Source organism: Chrysemys picta, chromosome 7, assembly GCF_011386835.1.
Source record: "Chrysemys picta bellii isolate R12L10 chromosome 7, ASM1138683v2, whole genome shotgun sequence".
In the NCBI taxonomy this organism is placed as follows: domain Eukaryota; kingdom Metazoa; phylum Chordata; order Testudines; family Emydidae; genus Chrysemys; species Chrysemys picta.
Window position 1 is genome coordinate 46,280,091 of NC_088797.1, and position 23,447 is coordinate 46,303,537.

Consider the following 23,447-nt stretch of genomic DNA (forward strand, 5'->3'; position numbering starts at 1 on the left):
CTGCTCTAAGTGGAAGCAACATCGGCATCAGATGCATGCATGTTGCTCACCTGTCTATTTAGAAAACATCACTGGACATTGGCAATACCAGGAGAGAGGAGCTGGAGTGCCTTTGAGAAGCGACGTCTGGAAAGTAACTGAAATACTTATCTGATAGGTTGTCCCTCAGTAAATACAATCCATCCTAAATTCTCAATTACTGACGGACAATCTACACTCATTGCTATATTTGCTTTCCACAAGCTACTCTTGGTATAACCTTTTATGAGTGATGTATCTGGATGTTAATATCTAAACTGTTTTGTTAAATTTATTAACCTTAATTTGGGATATTGCAGATTGGGTACTTATATATATATATATATATATATATATATATATATATATATATATATATATATATATATATATATATATATATAATGACTTTTAAACCAAACTTTGTACTTTTGGACAATTCAAGCATTACATTCAGATGTATAGTCACTCTTTGCTTAACCTGTGTATTTGATAATTTTAACATTAGCTTTAATAAAAAAAATTAAACCTTTTATTGGACTAACTTCTGTTGGTGAGAGAAAGAAACTTTCTAGGTTCCACAGAGAAGAGACCCTTGTGTTAGTGGCTGAAACCAGTCCCCTGAATTATGTTGATTGTTTGCATTGTGACTGCCACTGGAGATTTCATGGATGGCTGAGGATTGGAATTGTGCACACATGTAACCACCAAAGGACAGTCCCTGCCCCCAAAGGTCTTCCAGTCTAAGTAGAACAGATCCCATCAGATCCCATGTCTGGATCATGAGGCACGGGATCCAGTCTTCAAAGTTGGCTGCCTGAGTCTTCCAAGGAAGGGCACTGTTAATTGCATAATGGGGTTTAATGAAACTGAGGAATATCTGTTCTGAACTCCTGAAAATACCCCAGCCAGGACCTGGCAGTCGGTATTGGTGAACCGGGAAGTGGGCGGGCTCACCCGCCCACTACTAAAGGCCCCTCCCCCAGCCTAGTGGGAGGGACCACTGGACCCAGTACCAAATGATTACTTGGGATAACTAATAAAAAAACAGGAAGCGAGCTGACGGTTAGAGGTTCAAAACCAGGGAACCGGATGGGGACACCGAGCAGAGAACCCCGGACAGCACCCACTGCTCCTCGAAGGTGGCAAGGGAGCCAGCGGACGCTGCCCGGTGGAACTCCGCCCGGAGACGTGAAACCAAAGAGGTACGGAAGTAGGCCCCACAGTCGCAGAGCACCCCCTCGTCCAACATCCTCTCCCTGGTATTATAGATGGTGAGTTTGGCCAGGGCCAGGAAGAGGTTGACGAGGAGGTCTCGCGACTTAGTGGGGCCACGGATAGGGTGTGCATAAAGAAACAAGTGCGGGGAAAAGTGTAGCCAGAACCTCAACAAGAGGTTCTGGAGGAGCTGGAAAAGGGGCTGCAGCCTGGCGCACTCAAGGTAAGCGTGCGCCAGGGTCTCCCTAATGCCGCAAAATGGGCAGGCCTCAGGAATAGGGGTGAACCGCGCCAAGTACACGCCCGTGCTCACGGCCCCATGAAGGAGCCGCCAACCAATGTCCCCGGCGGGCCTTGGAACTAAGGTGGAATAAAGGCTGGCCCACCGGGGCTCCTCACCCTCCACAGGTAGCAGATAGTCCCTCCACTTGGTGTCGGGGCGGGACACGAGGGTGAGGTGATGCAACGTGTGGAGCACGAGCGTGTACAGATGGTCTCTGGACGCGGTCCGAAACCGGACCGGCTGCAGAGCGTGCAGCCGGCTCGGATTATGGGAGCGGGAAAGCCGGGGGGGGGTTAAGGAATAGGGGCCAGAGAAAGAGGTCCGGAGGGCCCGGGGTGAGGGGTGGGCGGGGAGCGCCCTCCCGCAGGGCCCGCCACAGGAAGCCAAGAGCAGGAGGTGACAATGCAGCGCCCACCTCCTGGAGTACACGCAGAGGGGTTGCGAGGGTGGAGAGCCCCATGCGCCGACCAAGCGCGCGGGGATCCACCCAGTCCCCTCTGGTGTAGTCCGGGAGGTCTCCAACCCTGGTGGTTTCCGCCAGGACCAACCTCCGGCTCACCGAGGGTGACTCCGCCACCTGCACACGAAGATCGGGATTGTGCAGCAGGGGCTCCGCGAGGAGATCCGCGCCCTCAGTGGCCACAGTGGACCTGGTCACCGAGAAAAGCTTCTAGGTCCGGAGAAGGTCCTGGTAGAAGACCGGCAGCTCCGAGAGGTCTCGCGGAAGACCTCTCGGGTGAAGAAAAAGGAGCTGCCGGTCGTATCGGAGCCCTCGGAGGCAGCGGAGGAAGGCGTGCGCTAACGTGCTCCATGCCGCACTACCTGCACCATAAAGGAGCCTCTGCAGGGCCTGGAGGCGGAAGACATGGACCTGGCTACCAAGGCAGACCAGGCCCTGTCCCCCCTCCTCCAGGGGGAGACTCAGAACCCCAGCAGAGACCCAGTGCAGTCCTGGCCAGAAGAACTCCAGGGCTAGCCTCTGGAGCCTGGCCAGGAGTCCCGGGGTCGGGCTCAGGGTGTTGAGCCGGTGCCAGAGCACGGACAGGATGAGCTGGTTCAGCACCAGCGCCCTCCCCCGCAGGGAGAGACACCGGAGCAGTCCCGTCCATCTCCGCAACCGCTCACCCACCCTGACCTCCAAATCCTGCCAGTTCTCCAGCGGAGAAGGATGCGTGGCGGAAAGGTAAACGCCTAGATAGAGCAGCGGACCCGCGCTCCACCGGATGGCTTGAGGGACCTGGCAGTCACTCTAGTGCAAGCGGCACTGTTCCGGGACCCTCCCTTATCATCCACCTCTGCACTGGGACCTTTTTTCCAGGGCGCAAGGGCGGGGCCGCCGGGGTTGGTGGAGAAGCGGCCTCCTCCCCGCTGCGGGGCGGGACTGTTCGAGCTGCTGCAGCCGCCCTGAGCTCTTTCTCCCCCGCTGCCGCCGCCGCTCTCCCTGGAGCTCTGCTGGGTGCGGAACAGTGCAGCGAGGGGAACTGTGCACGGAGGTCGCGGTTGCACCCTGGGTTGCGTTGCCTGCAGCCCCAGCAGGAAGTGCCCTGAGTGCTAGTCGATAGAACGTGCCGCTGCGGCGCGCTGCAGGCACCGGCTTTTCCCGGGGAGTCCCGGATTCAAACCCGCTGGGCGGGCTCGGGTCCCGCACAGGGGAAAAGGCAGCAGGGGCTGCCAGGAGTCTGGGTCGCTGGTATGTTATAAATAACCTGGTGGCTTTTCTGTCCCAGCACCTAGGCTCCGGAACAGGAGGGAAACCCCAAATAACTCCCCTCCCCCCTCTGGCTGGTTTTTTCTGGTGTTGTTGTTTGCTTGTTTGTTTTGCGTTTTCCTCAGCACAGCGGGATAAAATCCATGGAGTCCGTCTGGTTCTTCCTGCTTCTAGTCAGTTCCCCCCAGGTCTGTTGCCGCGCTGGGGATGCAAATGCTGCACGGAGGGGGGATATGACAGTGTGTGTCGTTAAAAACCGCTGTTCCCACTAGTCTAGTTTAAAAACAAACCAAGGCGCGAACATTTCCCTTAGTAAAGTTAGTAAAACTTCCGGGCGCGGGGAGAGGTTACAACATCCAATATTTTGGACAGAGGTGGGTTGAATCTGTCCCTTTAATTCTCATCTGTGTTATTCCTCATAGGAAAACCTTTGTCGTTCTATTCCAGGCCATACTGCAGCTGGGAAAGGTTATTTTGCTTTTCATAATGACCCTCTATGCAAGGGGGACAAGCATCTCGTAGGGTTGTTAAGCAGCACCTCCGTCAACCTTCCAAAAAGAAAATGTGGGGGTAAGGAGAAGCCATAGCAGCTGCAGAGAGCAAGGACTGAGAAGGGAGAGCATCCCCTCACAGAGAACAACTGGGGAAAGTTTTGGCCTGTGTTCTCCATTAAATCACGACTCCAAAGTGTGATGTTGAACAATTGTTTTGTAGAGTTCTGGCTCCCTTTCTCTTTTTCCTTCTGGTCTTCCTGTTTATTTCTCTTCATTCCATGCATGGATGCAGCTGTTCTCTCCCCAAGATGTCCAGGGCTTCTTCTGGCAGATTTTCCTGTCCTGACCTGGCCTTTCTCCACTTTAGCGTGTTTCTCTCCCCCCCCATTCCTACCCTTCATGAGCCAATCTACTTTCTATCCCCTCTTCCCCACCTGCCTGTCCTCTCTCCTTTCCCATGCCCAACTTCTTCACATGGAGACCGGAGCCCAACTACTGCTCACTCTCCAATGCAGCTGATGAGAGTGTTTTGGAGGGTGACTGGCAGTGAATTTGCGAGGCTCTCGCCCTTTCTCTCCAAGTGTCATGAGCTCACATTAAGATGAAGAATTTGGGACAGACTGGAAATAGAACAAGGGTGGCGGGATACAGAGATGGTGCATTGGGGAGAATACAACCGAGGCAGCAGGGCACGCTGTCCAATGCAGCCATCTCAGGTGCATTGTGGGACAAAAGGTCCAAGACCAAGAAGTGATGGCTGTTTAACCATAGCTGTGTACTGGCTTCTCCTCAACCAAATGTGTTGACTGGCCCATCCTTAGAGGGACAGGCCTGCAAAGCTGAGCAGCATTATTATGATATGGACTCCAGAGGCAGCGCTCTCCGGGAGAGAGACTAATGTGCTCCCAGTTAGATTTCATGAGTCATTGTGTTTGTGGAATCATTTTACACCTTGTAAGCAAGTTTTGATACTAAGGAGAGGTGCCGGAGCCAGGAGTCTGTTTATCCACAGCACAAGCAACAGCATGCCATGGTCCCCACAGACCACCAGCAACGTGCCTCAACCCAGCAGCGACCACCTACAGGAGTGACAGGAGTCTGGACTCTGCATCTATTCGCTGCCTCTTCTGTAATGCCAGCAAGAGGGTGGGGAGCACTTTGAGCCAGCTATGGCAGTGTTTTGGTGTGTGGATGTTTGTCCACAGGGCAGGGGGCTGAGACCATGGACTCATTTCACATGGGAGTCACCCTTTGGACTGTAACTCTCAGTTGCTACTGTCCAAGGCGAAACAGAGCTGGTGACTGAGAGGCGAAAAGCCCTGTTTCCTGCTCCCCATTCCCAGTGTCCTGCCCCTACTAGTTTCCTGCTGTTTAATCTCAATCCTTTAAACATAGATGCATTTTGTGATAGCATGAATGATTGTTTGTGTTTTCCTGTACAGCATGAGTGCCTTTCTGGCTGGGAGTGGGGAAAGCACCCTGCTCTCTGGTGGGTGGATTCCCTTTGACTCACTAGCCCATAAGCCACATGTGCACGTGCTCCCTCTCTCTCCCTCTCTCTCTCAGCAGAGGAATGGTGCCCTGAGCTGGTGCCTTGCTGTGAGGAGATGCCCGCAGGATGCCTTTCACAACGCCCGCGGGCATGAGAAGACTCCCGCAGCAGCAGAGTGTCTGGTGGGCATTTAGCAGCCGTGATGTGGGAGTGTCAGGTGGTGAGGAGACCATGCCGCTGGCCTGCCGAGGCTTGAGATTGAGTAGGTCTGGTGAAGGTGGCCCGGGAAGGAAGGACACGCTTGGCAGCTTGGAAACCATAAGTGGCCTCTGATGAGATGAGGCTCCTCACCAGCCCGTTGCGCCGGATGCTGTTGGGCCTCCAGAATCTCTGTGAAGGAGAAGGAGGGAGTCCTGCCAAATGCTGTGTCCTAAACCCCCACCGCCTGCTTCGGAGGGAGAATTTCAGTGCTAAAGTGACAGCCATTGAGCTGGTCAGCTACTGGCGAGGTGTGTTTGAGGCGAATGGGATCCCTGAAGCACAGGAATCCAGCGAGTATATCGTTTCCTACGTCCTGGGAGCAAAGACAGTTAAGTGGTGCAGAAGGAATTATGATTGTGTGGTCAGAGCACTCCTGATTCATCAGCAAACTTGGTGATCTTGACTAGATTGTTTAATCTCTCTGTGCCTCTGTTTCCGTAGCTATGAAATGGGGAGACTGACACTTTCCTGTCTCATACAGGGATGGGGGTGAGGCTAAATTCATTAATTTTTGTAAAGTATTTTGCCCTCCTCTAATGATTTCTATACAGGGATCTGCCAGGGTTAGCACTGGTTGTAGCATGGGAAACAGGCACCCAGATTGTGCCCGGACCTGTGGCTGTGTGGCCTTGAATTTGGCCCACTCTTCTGAACCCCAGAACTTAGCAGGTAAATGCAGAGGAACTGTTTGAATCAGTGACTTCTAAGTCTCTATGTAGATTCTGCTAACAATTTGGGATCTCAAAGAGTCTGGGGTGTTATTTATTGGTGAATGTTCGGGGACAGGAGAAAGAGGTGAGCAAGCTGCACAGTTGGGCAGGTATTAAAGTGATTTCCTCTTCAGTTTCACAGCTTGGGTGCTGGCAGCCTCTCCACCCCGCTCACATTGGAGCAGCGGCAGCAGATTCAGCAGCTGAGTATGAAGCGGCTACAAAGGTAGGAGCGTCCCCTTTTAAAATCATCCAGCATCTCTTCCTTCTAGTGGGAAGGAAGTAGCATGGAGGAAACAAACAGAGCGAGGGGGGTTGTGTTCACGTTCAACATGCTAGAGCAGATGCTAGCGCCGTGTCGTTGAATGACCAGGGGGCGGCGGTAATAGGAGTTTGCCATTAGAACAAGGAGGATGCATGGGGTGAAACTTTACAAAAGAGGCCAGGCCCAGTTGGATGTTGGCTCTGAGTCCATTAGAGAAACTACCAGTAGTGCCTTGTGCTGCCACTCCCCTGTCAGTTTCCACTGGCTATGGTCCTCTTCTCAGCTCCCTGACCTCAACTGTTGTGCAGTGTTGCCGTGCAGTGTTAAATAGTTGTCACGTTCCACCCCAGAGATGGCAGATCCAGCCTCTGGGGAATTTTCCTGATGTTGGGGTCTCCCTGGCTGTTGTAGAGTTGGCAAAACCCAGTATTCCCCTCCCTCCCCACAGGATCTCTCAGTACAGGGTGAATTGGGCCTGGTGTCTGCAAGTCACCTGGAATTGGAGATGATGGGGCAGTCTGTGAGGAGAGGAAATGCTTAGGGACTTGAATCATTGAGAAAACTGAGACCTCCAGGAAGGCATCTGGAGTGAGCCTAGAGGAGATATGGAAAAAAACTTAACCCTTTGGCTACTGCAGACATACATCCTCCCAATTATTCATGTGACCGGTGGTTATGGAACATGCTTGTGTCCTGCAGTGAGGGTTACCTCTGCGATGCATGACAGGGGAGTATGTAGGGGATTCTAGAAGAGGCATTGTGTGTCAGCAGTGGATGCTGGGCTTCATGTATTATATCCTCACTGCCCATGTGCTCATGGATCATCTTGTTAGACCCCTTCAGTTCCACATCCAAGGATCTTTAGCAGTGCCAGGCATTGCCCTCCATCCCCTGAAGCGAAGGTGCTGGCAATGACAATGCCCATGGCTTGGAGGTTGATAAGAAGGTGATTGAGGGCTTGTCTGTAACAGGGGAGCCTACTCCTAATGTGATGCGTAACCCACCCCGTCCTGTTGCAGGATGCCTGTGCAGTACGTCCTTGGTGAGTGGGATTTCCGGGAACTGACCCTCAAGATGAGACCCCCAGTCTTCATTCCTCGGCCCGAGACAGAGGTAAGACCTTGGAAAGGAGGCGTTTAAACTGCTCTTCCATGTACTGAATTGCTACAGATGTGCCCTGTACTGTATGAGAGTCTGTCTATAGGTGATGAGTTGCACAGACCGACCACCTCACGCTTCCTTGGGGAGGTGTGTGTGTGGGGGGGAGGGTGGAGAGGAGGCAGAAAGGAGATATCTGAGACTGTTGTAGGCGAACTTTGCTTCCTGGCCCATGCTGTTGGGTGATAAACTGTGTTTCTCCCAGCCCCACACTAGGGCAGACTTTGCTAGCGAATCTATTTCACCTTGGCCAGTCACAAGGAAACCCCAAGTGGAAGTAGTTGGAGTATTTTCCTTTTTTTCTGCTATGGTAATGGCTTTCTCCATAGGCTAAGGACATTGTTAATAGAGCCCAATGGCTTGCTACTTTGATACCAGAATAAGAAGCCTGCAGCTATTCAGAGCTTATGTTAACAAAATCAGCCTGTGGTTGAAGGTAGCAATCACTCTTCTTGAAATCTCAGGATATTGGTAGTGGGATACCTGGAGCCTATTTGTGTCTTTGCTGCTTCAGATTGAGCCTGGGTTGGTAGAGGATGGAAGCTGTTCCCTTTGGGTAGCTTCTGCAGGACAAGCACTGAAGAAACTGGACTCAGATCACTGACTCATTCCCTAGGCCACCAAACAGGTCATTTCTGGCATGGACTGGATTTGAACCAGTGTCTAGACATGGTGGGGTCATACCGATCCCTTGAGTCACCCATTTGTTCCTCTGTCACCATTCCAGGTGGATAAGTAAGGAAACTGGATGGCTAAGAGGATTGGCCATGGAGCTTTTCATCTCTGGCTCAAATCTGCTCCCAACTGGTTAGTAACTAAGTGCTTTTACCATTTGACTACAGCTTGATGGCCATTATGAACTAAATTGGTGGGTCACTGCTCAGTTCCTCCTAGGCAGGTGCCCACGTCACAAAAGTGACTGATACAATTAGCCTCCTTGCTGGTAGTCTCAGAGATGCCCAAGGCAGGAGGAGTCATGGAGACTGAAATACGTAACCCATATAGGACGGATCTGCTAGCTCACGGGTGAGATGTATTGGGGATGGGGGGGGAAGACTGTGTGGAAAGCACCTAGATGTACTGTACCTGATCTGTAGATAAAGAGAGGACCTCCAGTCCCCAAGGTTGTCCATCCTGCTTCTTTCATTAATCAAAAATAAAATATTTGAGAAAAAAACATTTATATTATTTGGTCAGGCAAGAGTATAGGAGTCCGATCCAGCTCTTCCTGAAGTCAGTGGCAAAGCTCCCATTGATTTTAATGGGAGGACGAGCAGGCCTCCTTCTCCTAGGTGAAGAATCCCATTACTCTAGCTTGTACAGTGACAGTATGAATGTTCAGCGCTGGAGTCCCAGTAAGGACTGTGACATCAGCACAACCTCATTAATTTCCTACTAATAGAGCCCTGGAAATCTGTGGATGTCTGCATCCTTGGACCATGTTTGCAGATCGTGGATTGGATGCAGATACAAATTTTTTATCCATGCAGCGTTCTACCTACTAGGCAAAATTGCACCAAGATTGCTTTCTCTAAATGTAGTGCTCGCATCCAAGAGTGGAGACTGCCCGAGTTGTGTCTAATGCCTCACTTTTATCATGCTGGTTATGATGATCCAGTTTGGAGCAGGTGCCCTGAATGATGATTGTTTTCTTAATTAGAAAGCTGCCCCTCAACAGCTACATCCAAAATCAACAGCCAAAAAGGAGAGTTTCTAGTAGCTGTGTTGCACAGGTAGTCCTGTTCCTGTCAACTTCAGAGAACATTTCCGGCCTCTGACCCTCTTCTAATTCATGGCTGCAATGTTGGAACAAATGCCAGAGGGAGCCTGTATGTTCTGAAAGTTAAAACATCTGCTGATGAGGCTTCCTTCGGTGCTATGCTCTAATTCTTTCCATGCAACACCAGCCCCGCCAGTCCTTAAACAAAGGTCTATTGCATACAGAGCAGGCCATGATTGTCAATGCAAGAGAGCATTGCTGGTTGTGCCCATGTGCTTGCATGGTTTGGTAAATGCATCTCCACTGGCCCAAATTACAATGCAGTGTGCTGGAACATGCTACATTTAAAGGTGTTCAGCGCAGGCAGGAACCCTGTCTACAAGGGAAATTTTTACAAGTTAGACCACTATAACCCACTGTGGGACACTCCTATTCCAGTATAAGAGTGGCTTTTTTTTTTTTTTTTTTTTTTGGTATAGTTGAATCCCTTCACAAGTGACATAAATTAAACGTAAAGGAGGTCACTGTAAACTGGAATAAGACTGCCCACATAGGAGTTGATCCTGGTATAACTACAGTGATTCACACCTTAGGTTATAACAAAAGATCTTGCCCATGCAGACAAGGCCCTAGACATCCCAGCCACAGTGCCTTTTTAACCAACAAAATGCAGCCACATTCCTTCATTCCACCGAGTGGATCCCAGCTGAAATCTCCTCAGGGTCACCCCTCTTCTGCATGTGGGCGCCGAACCCTTTGTTGGTGCACTCCTAGAAATTCAAAAGGCTTTACATTTCCCCTTTGTTGAGGTTCCTGGGAATGTTTCTTATGTCAGCGAATTCCTTTGTAGAGAGACATGGCATGTCTTGCCACCCACTAATTTAGATCTAATTTGCCAAGCCTAACTGGAAGGAGGAAGAAATCAGGCAGGCACTTGTGAGAGGCCAGAGGCTGGCAGGCAGGTGGTCTGTGCTGCTGCTGAGTTTAGGAGGACAGAGGAGTTGTCCTATGTATCATTTCATCTGGAAATATAAGTGGAAATAACAAAGGATCTGATGAGTGAGGGTGATAGGGAGGAGTAGTGGGAGGGTGCTGATGAGTAGGGGTTAGAGGAGAACCTACCCTGTGGCAGAGTAAGTATCTGTCTTATTCAGAAAGCAGAGCAGCAGCAGCATATGCCCCAGGCTGCTGCTGCTTCTCTTGTAGCTGTTGCTGTTTCTTGGCTTTCTGTTGTCTCATCATAATTTCTGTCACGTCATATGCTGGTCAGCAGTGGCGTGGCGAGAGATGGTGAGGTATGCTGAGCTTCACTCTTGCTGCTGTGTAAGTCTGTGTATTTCTCAGGTCTGATTCTGTTGATTGTACATTAAATAATGGGAGCACCTGCTGCTGGCTCTGATGAAGCTGCTGTATTTTGAGCCAGCCACTTCTGGTATCTGATGCAGAGACGACTGAAGATCTGTGTGTTCTTTCTGCCTGGCCTTAATCCCATCCTACCCTGTCACCATTCCCAGCCATGCCCTCTAGTTTAATGTCAAGCTGACAAAAACATTGGGAACTCAGTTGTTTGTTGTCTTGAGAAGGTGTGTGGACAAGACCATTTACATCACAATCACACCAAACACGTGGCCTAGTTATCAGGCCGTTGACACTATGTGGTAGCACTCATGGGCCAGCTTTGGGGAAGGATAGTTGGATAGGAAGTGGGTGGGGACAGGTCCAGATATTGAGCACCGTCCAGCTGGATGATGCTTTGTGCATGTACTCTTTCCAAGCAGTACGTACTGTGTATAATCTGTTGCACAAACTGAGTGGGTGTCCAGCTCCTTTCACTCTGCTGCTTCGGACATTGAGCTCTGTGTGGTGTGTTTCAAGGGTGGGTGTTGCTTTGCATATGTCGCCAATGTAACTTTTCAGGAATTCCATTTTACTTTAAAAATGCAACAGGAAAATCTCTAATTTATTTTTTGACCAAATAATGTAGTCAGTACATTTGAGCTGTCTTCCTGCTTGTGATTTGTCTGCAAGCAGTTTGCAATGTTCTCATAGTGATTGGTGGTTAGAAACCATTCACCAGATAACGTCTGAATAATTCTTGGTCTGTAGATCATCCACAGGCAGCTCACTGCCAGTAATTGTTATCCCATATTTGAACTGGTTCATTCTGATTGCACGCAAGTCATCTGGCATGTTTCTGTTCCCTGATTGGCTGAGTGTAATTCTTACTATTGAGACTCTGATGCAGATATATTTACAAGTACAAAATGTGCTTCCTGTTGCTATTCGGTGAAACTTTGCTGCTTCCACAAATGTTCCTGCCTGTAAACGTGGGCACAAGCTAGGAGAAGGAGCTGTCTTTATTACACATTTGTATTGCACCTAGTACAATGGGGTCCTGGTTCTTGATTGGGGTCCCAAGGTGCTACATTAGTACAAAAAAGAATAAGGAAACAGACACGTAAGGAGTGTGAAACCAGCAAAATCATATTTGATTGTATGAGTGAATATATAAATGAAAAATAAACTCCTTTTTCTGGTTTTCTTTTTCACCTGTGTGAAATTCATCACTTTCTAGTCTATTCAAGTTCTTACGCTGTGCCCATCTCCATGGTGTGTAAACTCTCAACCCACAATTTTTTGCATTCATTTCAGCTCATACGGTTTCACACCCTTTCTTGTATTTTACATTAGCATTTGGATTTCTTTGAAACCTATCAGGGTGAAGCTGAAATTTCATGTGAATCAGAGTTCTTTTAAGCTCTAATCATTGACTTTGGGTCCATGAGTGCTCGTTCAGTTCAGATCCTTGCCAGATTTCTTTAAGAAACCGATACTAAACTGTCTCAGAAAATTTCTGCCTATTCAAGGGCTGCATAAGATTTCTGAGTATCAAAGTGAAAGGCTTAAGACACCAAAAACCTTTTGCAAGCAAGGTGGTTGGCTTTATTTCTGTATTTACACCCCAGATTTACCTGTATTAGCAGTTTGCATGGGTGGAGATTTTCTTGCCAAAGGTTGGCTCTTCTCTACTTTTCGTGTATTGTTGTTGTTATGTATCTTGTTTTTTGGATTGAAGTGGTGCCATCATGGACCAGGACCCATTGTCGTAGGTTCTGTAGAAACACAAAAATACAGTCCCTACCCCAAAGAATTTACAGTCTAGATAGAGTATAATTCCACAATGGGTCCTTGGTCTTTTGGGGAAACACCTTCCACAGATTCCCAGGCTAGATTGTGTGCTGTTCTTCTGCATAGTCTACAGGTGTTTTAGCCTCTTATGGAATAGAGAAAAACAAAATCATGTGAAGGATGTCTCAAACCAGAGGCAAACCAGATATTATCTTACATGTGTAACCTCAGGCTAAATTAAGCCTCATCATAATTTCACACATAGGAGTTTTTAATTTGGTCCTATTGTTTACCTCCTAGATTATTTTGGTAACACATATCTCACCCCTAGAGGGCACTCCAGGCTCAGATTCACTCCCCGCTCCCTAGGTTCCTTTGACTTCCAGGAATTATTTTCCTGTAGCTGATGATTAACAGGGTTTCCGGTGTCTGTTTTCCTCCCTGAGTGAGGCTATATTTTTAGGCAAATGAAGGCTCGCTTTTAAAAGTAAACATTGTCTCCCTCCAAATCCCTCTCCCCTGGAGATGGCTTTCCTGCCAGAGAGGGACAGTTCGGTCCAGTCAGAACCTTCTGAAATGCCTTCCTGTGGACTTACTGAATGGAGAGCCACAGGAAGGGACAACTTCCAGTAATCCTTAGGAGGCTTTGCTCCCTGAGCCGCAGAATGGTTAACCAGCACTACCTCTGACCCTCCCCTTAGGCCTTGTCAGGGCTCACCGCCCCACCTTGAGCCTTAGGGGATTCATCGTGGCAATCTTTGACACCTCCACAGCCCTGTGGCTCGCTGGGATTTCAGCACCATTTCAGAGCTGTAGGAGGCTTTTTAATCCCAAACAAGCCTGTCTTAGATTGGTTGTGGGGGCTAGATCATAGAAATAAATCACTGACCTGTAAAGAGGAAAGGATGGAGTCAGTACTAAGAGCTTGGCCACACTTCCAAGTTACAGCGTGTTAAAGGAGCCCCGGGCGCACTAGCTCACTACCTGTCCACACTGGCACGGCACGTAGAGCGCTCTGACTCCACGGTTAGAGCGCTCTTGGTACTCCACCTCAGCGAGTAGAATAACGTTTGATGTGCCCCAGCGTCCGTGTGAACGAGGTGTTGCATTATTGCACTCTCATCAGCATCCGGAAATGTCCCATAATCCCCTTAAGTCAAGTGGCCACTCTTGTCATTGTTTTGGATATGCCCTTTGAAAGCTCCATTTGACAGCCGGCTGCTTATCTGCTCCGAGACAAAGCAACCATTACTGTGGAATGCTGTGTGTGTGAGAGAGAGAGAGGCGGGGGGGTGGTGGTGGGGGGGGTGGGGGTGGTCTGCTGCTGTCTGAACCTACATGCTGACATGCTCTCAGCCCCCCCAAAACCCACTCTCTCTCCCCCCACATACACACAACACACTCCCTGTCACACTCCACCCCACCCCCACATTTGAAACGCACGTTGCAGCCACTTGCATGCTGGGATAGCTACCAGAATGCATTGCTCTCTGTGGCCGTTGCAAGAGCTGCTAATGTGGCCACGCCAGTGCACTGTCAGCTGTCAGTGTGGACAGACTGCAGCGTTTTCCCTACTGCGCTCTACGAAGGCTGGTTTAACTCAAAGCGCTCTACATTTGCAAGTATAGCCATGCCCTAAGAGGCACATTCAGCATGAGAGAGGTGTGTGTATGAAAAATTGTAAACCCCATCTTCTGTGGTGCATGTTTCCGATACTCTACGTACAAAGACAGAAAAAAGGATGGCTGGCTGGCTAGCATTGCAGAGTTAAGTTTTTTTTGGAGAACGTGCATCCTTAGTTGTGCATTTATTAGGTTTCTGACTCTTTTTTTGTTCTGGCAAGAGCAGGGGTATTATGTTTTATTTATAACTCTGATGTTCTTGAATGGGAATATGCACTAAAACCACTGCTGTCTACTTGCCCCCTTCAGCTAGCGGTGTGATTCCTAGATTGCAGAGATAGACTCACATTAGCTCGAAAGAGTATTGTAGCCACAGTAGCCTGGGGAATGGTATCATGATCCAGCTGCCCTGATTACGTACCCACAGTGTCCAAGTGAGTTTGTACTCATGGTAACTAGCCTGTGCCGCTGCTAACCACTGCCCATGTTACTGTGACTACAACCATCGAGCTAGTGGGAGTATAGCTATGCGAGCTGGGAATCACACCCCTACCTTCAAGTGTAGGCTTTGCCTGAGTGACATTTTGTTCGTGCTGAAATATGTTATACAAGCATGTGATCTAAGTTTGACTCAAAGAGGGCTTTCATGGATTATAACTGAACTTTTAGTTAACCTTAATTATGAACTTTTTAATTTCTTCAGAGCCATACAAAAGGGAGAAGAACAAGAAAGATCTGGATTCATTAATCTGCGTATTTAAATAGATTGCAAGATGGGGGATTTCTCCACTATTTTATGTGTAAGTGGCATTATGTTCATCTGCTTGAGAAGCCATTATCGATGCTGGATGGATCGAAGCATCTGTTTTTATTCCTCAGAGTCCTTGTTAATGCCACTGTGACGGGTTGGATCACAGAAACCCCCTTGGGAGCTGCCACCCGATGTGCCAAGACTACCCCTGCTTCTGTTTTCCCTGCCAGCTCAGGACTCCAGCACCCTGTCTTGCTGAGCCAGACACTCCTGTTTGGCTCCAGACACAGATCCAGGGTCTGAATCACTTGTCCCAAAGCTGCAAGTTTACCTGAAAACAGCTCACAGTAGAGTGCTTGTCTTTAGCACTCAGATGCCCAACTCCCAATGGGGTCTAAACCCAGATAAATCCGTTTTACCCTGCATAAAGCTTATGCAGGGCAAACTCATAAATTGTTCGCCCTCTATAACACTGATAGAGAGATATGCACAGTTGTTTGCTCCCCCAGGTATTAATACATACTCTGGGTAAATTACTAAATAAAAAGTGATTTTATTAAATACAGACAGTAGGATTTAAGTGGTTCAAAGTAGTAACAGACAGAAGAAAGTAAGTCACCAAGCAAAATAAAATAAAATGCGCAAATCTATGCCTAATCAAACTAAATACAGATAATCTCACCCTCAGAGATGTTTCAGTAAGTTTTTCTCAGACTGGACACCTTCCAGGCCTGGGCACAATTCTTTCCCCTGGTACAGCTCTTGTTGCAGCTCAGGTGGTAGCTAGGGGATTCTTCATGATGGCTTCTCTCCCTCTCTCTGTTCTCTTCCCCCCTTTATATCTTTTGCATAAGGCGGGAACTCTTTGTCTCTCTGGGTTTCCACCCCCCCTCACTGGAAAAGCACCAGGTTAAAGATGGATTCCAGTTCAGGTGACATGATCACATGTCACTGCAAGACTTCATTACTCACTTGCCAGCACACACATATACAGGAAGACTCACAGGTAAATACAGCCATCTGCAGACAATGGGAGTCATCAAGATTCCAAACCATCATTAATGGTCCACACTTTACACAATTACAATAGGCCCTCAGAGTTACATTTTATATTTCTAGTTTTAGATACAAGAGTGGTACATTTATACAAATCAGATGATCATACTCAGTAGATTATAAGCTTTGTAATGATACCTTACAAGAGACCTTTTGCATGAGGCATATCCCAGTTACTTACATTCACTTATAGTTTTAGAGAAAATACGGTAATCTCAGTTACATTATATTGACTTATTATCAAGTTTTTATAAAACCATATAGACTGCACAACGTCACAGCCACAAATTGCATCACGTTTCAGCAATTGCAGAAGGCCATGTAGTCTAGTGGTTAGAGCCATGGATTGGGAGCCAGGAGACTTGAATCCTCTTCCCAGTTTTGCCAGTGAGCTGCTCTGTGGCCCATGGCAAATCACTCCCCGCCTCTGACTTTCCTGTGTATGAGGTGGAGATGCCAAATCTTGCCCACCTTTGGAAAGGGCTTTGGGATCCTTTGATAAAAGGAGCTATGCTAGGGCAGCTGGGGAGTACCAAAAGAGACTTGAAAATGTCAATTTTTTATTAAAAATCCCCAACCTTTCTTTGCAAACACAATTCGCTCCCCTCGGTGCTGGGCAGAGAGGAGGCAGCTTTCCTTTAAGGGCACACATGGACCTGGACATGCTTGGAATGAATTGACTTAATGTATGCTCTGGTTATCACCTCTCCACCATACTAGTTGTTCCTTGTATCTCTCAGCTCTCATACCACACATGGGCTCTTACTTTCCTGCCTTCCAAGCCTCTGCTCCTTTGGAATCCTGTTCTGTTTGAGACTGGGATCTCAGGTCCATGTTTTTCAGGTTCTTAGCTGAGAAGCAGTGTGGTTTAGCAGTTGAAGCACAGGATGGGAAGTCAGGACTAGAGCTGTGTGAAACTACTGCAGAAGAGTAATTGGGGAGAGTCATTTGAATAAAGTCTGCAGATTAGCTTGGACAGAATCCACGACCCATTTCCTTTGCCCCTAACCAACATTAGCCTAAATGGGGTTTTAGGAACACAGGAATTGCCAGACAGGATTGGATCAGTGGTTCATGTTGTCTGGGATCCTGTCTTTGACAATGGCCAGTACTTGCAGCTCCAGAGGCAGGGCCGCCTCCAGGCACCAGCCGACCAAGCACGTGCTTGGGGCGGCACTTTAGAAGGGGTGGCCAATCTTGGGCTGGCGGGGGGTGTTCGTGGTGTTTTTTTTGTTTTGTTTGACGGGGCGGCGCTCGAGGGTTTTTTTTGTTTTGTTTCGGCCGGGCAGCACAGGAGGTGTTTTGGCGGCGCGGCACTGGGGGGGATGGGGGCTTCGGCGGCCCGGCCCGGTGCTCCGGGGGTTTGGGCGGCGTGGCGGCGGGGGTTTGGCCGGCCCGGCGCAGTGCTCGGGGGTTTGGCAGGCCTGGTGCGGCGCTCAGGGGGCGGGGGGTTGGGTGGCGCGGCGCTCGGGGGGTTGGGCGGCCTGGGGGGGTTGGGCGGCGCGGCGCGGGAGGGGGTGTTACGGTGGTGCGGCGCTCTTCTTTTTTGCCTGGGGCGGCAAAAAAGTTAGAGCCAGCCCTGTCCAGAGGAAGCCAGCATTTTGCGAATGTTCAGGGGATGAGGGGATGAAGATTAATGCTGGAGGCATCCATGTAGCTGCCTCCTGGTCTGTTTGGGATCAAAGGTCCCCCTCAGTGGCCTTGTGTTGGGCTGCTGCCCCGAAAGCACTAGTATGGCTGCCTCAGCGCCTCATTGGCATGGGGTTGTCTAGGGTCTGTGTGGGAGGCTCGTGGGTATGTGAGATGTGTCCCTTTCCCCACGCTGCCAGCCAGTAGGTGAACTGGGATTGCTGTGAGCTGTGCTGCCATCTGAACATGGAGCTGGCCTGGAGGCCTAGTGTTTAAAAGGGGCAGGGGGGAATTTTCCATGGCTTCCATATGCTCACGTTTCCTGCTTGGCCTCCATGTGCCCTGCTGCAGATCGATTGGGAGCCAGTGGACAAACAGACAGGAAGGGGGCGATCAGATTAGGCTCTGCAGAGAGTCCTGGATTCTGGGAAGTGCGGTTTCTGGGGAAAAAAAACAACACATGTGAAAACATTCCCAGGAAGCGACAGTCTGTGTCTCTGGGTGTTTGGACAGGAGTGTACACCCAGCCTTCTGTATCCCTCACTGTCTCCCCCTGCTTCCCAACTCTAACCTGAGAGATTCACAGGCAGCACACCACCCGGGCTGTTGACCCTCAAACTTCATCTTCCCTGCTGCCTCAGGACACTTGAGCCAGGAATGGCATGACGCAAAGGTATGCTCCCAGGGAGTGCTGAGAAGCGTCAGAGTCAGAGCCTGAAGGAAGAGTTTGGGGTGCTAAGAGGGTTAACATGCTATCTCCCTGCCCCTGCAGCTGTTAATTTTGTATTTTGTGTTATGTGAAAGAAAAACGTGGGGTTACTCTCCAGTTTTTCTGACAGTACTGATTATTATTAATATTTATTATCTGTGCTATCATAGCGTATAGGAGCCCCAGTCATAGACCAGGAACTGATTGTGCTAGACCAGGGGTAGGCAACCTTTCAGAAGTGGTGTGCTGAGTCTTCATTTATTCACTCTCATTTAAGGTTTCACGTGCCAGTAATACATTTTAACATTTTTAGAAGGTCTCTTTCTATAAGTCTATAATATATACCTAAACTATTGTTGTATGTAAAGTAAATAAGGTTTTTAAAATGTTTAAGAAGCTTAATTTAAAATTAAATTAAAATGCAGAGCCCCCCAGATCGGTGGCCAGGACCCAGGCAGTGAAAGTGCCACTGAAAATCAGCTCGTGTGCCGCCTTCGGGACACGTGCCATAGGTTGCCTACCCCTGTGCTAGACGCTGTACAAACACAGAACATTGGGAAAGGCAGTCCCTGTTCCAATGAGCTTCCCACCTATAATACTCTGTCATCCCACTGCTGGGCCCACACACAGCTCTGCCACTGCACCTCAGCCCTGGCCTATAGCCCACCCTGTGGTACCTATCCTGCCCTCCTGTATGCACAGTATTGAACTGCAGCACCCCGTCCTATGTCTATTAAGCACAAAGGCTGCCAGCAGCACCAAACTGTACAGGGTTTCTGTGGTACCATTATACAGCCACTGGAGGACAACTGGATATCAGCAGGCTCTTTTCTCTTGTACCCATAAGAGATTGCATGAGCCCCCCACCAAAGCCTAAGATGAATTGCTCTCTCTACCTCTGCAGACAGCTTTCGCAGGGCAGTCTCCTAATGCAAATGGGAGGTAGGATGACATCAGCACAGCAGTGCTTGTCCAAAGTTCACACTGTGTTCCACCCTGGGAGGCAGAGAAGTGGTTGGGGTGAAGAGATTAATTACACAGGAGATTTTCAGCATTTAACTAGTTTCTTGAGGAAGATGTTTTTCAAATAATTTGTTCTTGTAATGAGCCTGGACTCAGTGAATAGTTTGTGATGAATAAGTTATTCCATGAAATTCACTTTTTTTTATTTAATTCACAAATTTCCTGTGAACGGCTTGTAAAATTCTATTAATCTGTCAAATAATTTTCCTGAACAATAATGGCCCTCGAAACATTCACTAACAGTTCAGTGTGATCTTCCATACATTTGAAACATTGGTTCATTTTGATTGGAAACACACATCACACCCTGTGGTTTCTGTTCCCAGAGTGGATTACCATTAACTCTTAGGGCTTGACTCACTGTGGGTGCTACAGTGGCACAGCTACAGCCGTTTAGCATCATAGGGTATGTCTACACTTACCCGGTAGTTCGGCAGCGAACGATCGGACGCGATAAGTCTTGTCTGGACGCGATAAGTCGAACCCGGAAGTGCTCGCCGTCGACTGCGACCAGCTAGACGAGAGGAGGACCGCGGAGTTGACGGGGGAGCCTGCCTGCCGCGTGTGGACCGAGGTAAGATCGAACAAAGGTACTTCGAACTTCAGCTACGTTATTCATGTAGCTGAAGTTGCGTACCTTAGTTCGATTTGGGGGGTTAGTGTAGACCAAGTCATAGTGTAGGTGCTTCCTACAGCAATGGAAGGTTTTTTCCCACCAGTGTAAGTAATCCACCTCCCCGAGTGGCTGAAACTAGGTTGACAGAAGCATTCTTCCATTGACCTACCAGCCTGTATACTGGGGGGGTTAGGTCAGCAGAGCTACAACTCTCGGGTGTGAATTTTTCATGCACCTGAGCGATGTAGCTGGATTGATCAACATTTTAAGTGTAGTCCAGGCCTAGGAATCAAGTTTCCGAGGTGGATGCTTGTACTTTGAATCTTAGATTTGCTGCTGACGTGAATGTTTTTGCTGTTGGAAAGTGAGTAGAGAGAGGACGTTCGGTGAATGAGACAGGGGACTGGGACAATGGAGACCTGGGTTCAGCAACAGATTTCCTATCCTTCAGTTCCCTCTCTGTCACATGGGGGTCGAATTTCTTACGGGAGTGTGGTGAGAATAAACCCATTAATGACTGCAAGGAGGTCAGATATCCCGGGGCATATGTAAGCATCTCTCTAGAAGACAGTGGAAAGGGGTGTGAACCTGACCAGTTCAGATTCAGCATTTTGTTTCTAGCTAATAGTAACAAACAGGGTAAGGTGATTTTTGTAGGTATTTGCTCAGCTCTAGTCATGAGACTCTCAAGTATATTTCCACTTCCCCATCTTTGCATTACAAGCTGCCTGGCCATATACTGCCTGCCGGATGGAGCTGCACAGGTGGAGAGCTTGCGGTTTGGGTTCTGGCGAGCAGTGCCCTGACTTTCTCTTTGTGCAGCTGCAGTTCCAAGAAACACAGTGAACAAGAGACCCGGCCACAGGGAGGGGGAGCTAATACCGAGAACCTGTGAGAATGTGTGTGCTGGAGGGGTGGAGTCAGGGTTCATGGGGAACTGAGGGTGTTTGCAAATGTGCACGTTTATTTCACAATTAGCTCGGAAAATAGAAAAAATAAACGATAGCATGAAGTTAGCTGGATTCAGACAGTGAAGTCAAACAAGTCACTGTGGAAAAGCAGCTGAGGGCTCGGTGGGCTGCTTTGTTAAGGCAGGTGAAAGTTTGAGAATCTCAGAATGATGGGAATCAAGCAACAATGGATCCACATTTTTTTTCTGCTTGGTAAAGGAGATTGTTTGGAAAGCTCTTTCCCTCCCCCCAAACTCCAAGGATGCCCTGTTCTATTCCTTTTCCAGTCTCCTCTTAAATTCCCTCCCTGTGGGCCAAAGATAAAGAGGGGCTGGAAATCGCTGCCTGCAGAGGCTGCGAACAGCATCCCATTTGTCTACCAAAGAGGGTCACTAAAGCAATATACTCACTGAGCCCAGGGCCCCTGAAGTTCTCCTAGCCTGGTTCAATGGGGGTGCCAAATTCAGATCCCCACACATAGCCAACCCTTTGCCCTTTTCCTACATCCCCAGCCCATCATCCTATAGATATAGATGATTACACAGCATATGGATCACAAGTATTATGTATGGATCATCACAGGCTCTGAGAGCCTCCCAAATATTTGTGGATTTATCCCCACACTGCCCCTGTGAGATGAGGAATTATCATTGTCAGCACTGTACAGGCGGGAGCCTGAGGCACAAAAAAAGAACATGACTTTCTCATTCTGTGTCAGAGCTAGGAATTAAACCCTGGTCTCCTGAGTCTCAGCCAAGAGCCCTGCTGCAGCACCATCCATCCTTCGCATGCTAAGCAAAGGCATAGAGCAAAGCTGTGCTGGATGATAGACAGCATGAAGGTGGGCCGTGCCCCTGCTTGCTGGACTTAGAGTGAAGCAGATGGGCATTCCTTATGTGGGCAAGGATAGGAGCGCTGCAGATTTGGGGCAATAACCTCTGCTCCTGCCCCCCCTGGGTGGGGCTGGAGGAAACTGGCATCCTCGTCTGGGAGGGAAATACCAAGCTTTCGTTCTGGTAGTGAAACTTGCACACTAAATGCACCACTGGTCCAGCCCATCATCTCCACTCTATCCCCTTGTCACTCTTTCCCTCCTGGGGTCAGTATCCTGCCCTTGCCTTACTCCATCTGCTACACTCTAGGGTCACCATCCTCTTCTCTCCCTCCTTTCTGCAGCCTTCCCTTCTGCTGTGGGTCACCTTTAGGTATCCAGCCTCTGGGAGAAATGTACAATCTCTCCTTGAAGGCTGTTAATGGCTTTGTGGGTCATGCCAAAGTGTGCCCGGGTCCCATTTCCACTGGCGAAAGAAGAGGAGGATCTCACAGTCCATCCCCCCTCCCCCTGTTCCCTCACCCCCTAAAGACTACTGCTTGCCAGAGAAAAGGTGCTGGTAGGGGTTATTCTTGGGATTAAATGAGGAATTTTCTTTTAAACAACCTTCCCTCGAACACACTCGGTTGCATAGAAAGGAGCATAAATCCAGCAGCTCTGCCACTATCTGTAGCGGTGACTCAGGTCAGCAGGATTTTGAGCGTGTGGGCTGCACGCACACTGGCTCTGACATTTATTGTAAGCAATAATTTGCATTTTAATAGCCCCATAATTGAGCATTTCTCCATCAAGTGGATAACACACCTCTCCAGTGCCCAATGATAAATATTTAACTAGGTTGAATATCTAAGGTGAATTGTTAATGTTTGTCTTAGGTTTTTAATATGCAGCAGTAAAAGCAAAACAAAAAACTAGTTTGGTGGTAACCAAGCACTGTGTTGACATGATGTGCACCATCTGATTCTGACCTTTCTGATCTTCACTTTTCCCAGCTGCCTGAGATAGAGACACTCAGCACAAGTTTTCAGAGCTATGCCAAAAGGGGGAAAATGGCCTAGCCTGGGGCATGGGAGACCCAAATTCACTTCCCTGTTTTGTCACAGACTTCTTGTATGACCTCAGACAAGTCACTCAGGCCTGGTCTACACTTACATTTAGATCAACCAAGTGGTGTTGCTCAGTTGCTTAGTTAAGCTGACCTAGCCCCCAGAATAGAAGCATTCTTCCATTGATCTAGCTACCACCGCTTAGGGAGGTGGATTACCTACGTTGATGGAAAAGCCCTGTCCAGCAACATAGGAAGCATCTATGCTATGGCGCTACCAGAGCATAGCTACAACTGTGCCACTTTACCGCCCATAGTGTAGACATGGCCTCAGTCTCTCTTTGCCTCAGTTTGCTATCTTTACAATGGGGATAATAGCACTTCCCTACTTCACAGGGGTGTTGTGAGGATAAATACATTAAATAGTGATAGGTGCTCACCATATTGTAGTTAATGGGGACATATAAACACCTAAGCTAAATAGGATGACTAGATATCCAATTTTTGTAGGATTTAAGAGCACTATGATTATTTGGTCTGACGTACTGCATGTAGTTCCTGCAATAGAGGGAATTGCTGTTCCTTTTTATGTAATTGGCACTACTGAGCCCAATAAATTGTGTCTGAACTAGAGCATATTTTTTAGAAAGGCATCCAATTCAATCAGTTTAAAGACAGCAAGTGATGGAGAATGCACCACGTTCCTTGATAATCTATTCCAAAGGTTACTTACTTTGACTGTTAAAATGTTTCCTGTG

The 23,447-nt window shown here is 48.6% G+C and overlaps 1 protein-coding gene across 4 annotated transcripts in view; it reads left to right on the top strand.

The window, feature by feature from the left end:
* The first annotated feature begins 2,924 nt into the window (after positions 1–2,924).
* Positions 2,925–23,447, top strand: part of HEMK1 (HemK methyltransferase family member 1) — a 133,756-nt gene continuing 113,233 nt past the window's right edge. For 3 of the 4 annotated variants that reach the window (XR_010589124.1, XR_010589125.1, XM_065551332.1), the window contains exons 1-4: positions 2,925–3,209; positions 5,288–5,802; positions 6,319–6,410; positions 7,469–7,562. Coding sequence is in view for 2 of the 4 variants with exons in the window: in XM_065551332.1 (XP_065407404.1) it covers positions 5,551–5,802; positions 6,319–6,410; positions 7,469–7,562 (438 nt within the window). In the remaining 2 variants the exon portion in view is untranslated. The remainder of the gene's footprint in view (positions 3,210–5,287; positions 5,803–6,318; positions 6,411–7,468; positions 7,563–23,447) is intronic. The other variant, XM_065551333.1, reaches the window with a different exon arrangement.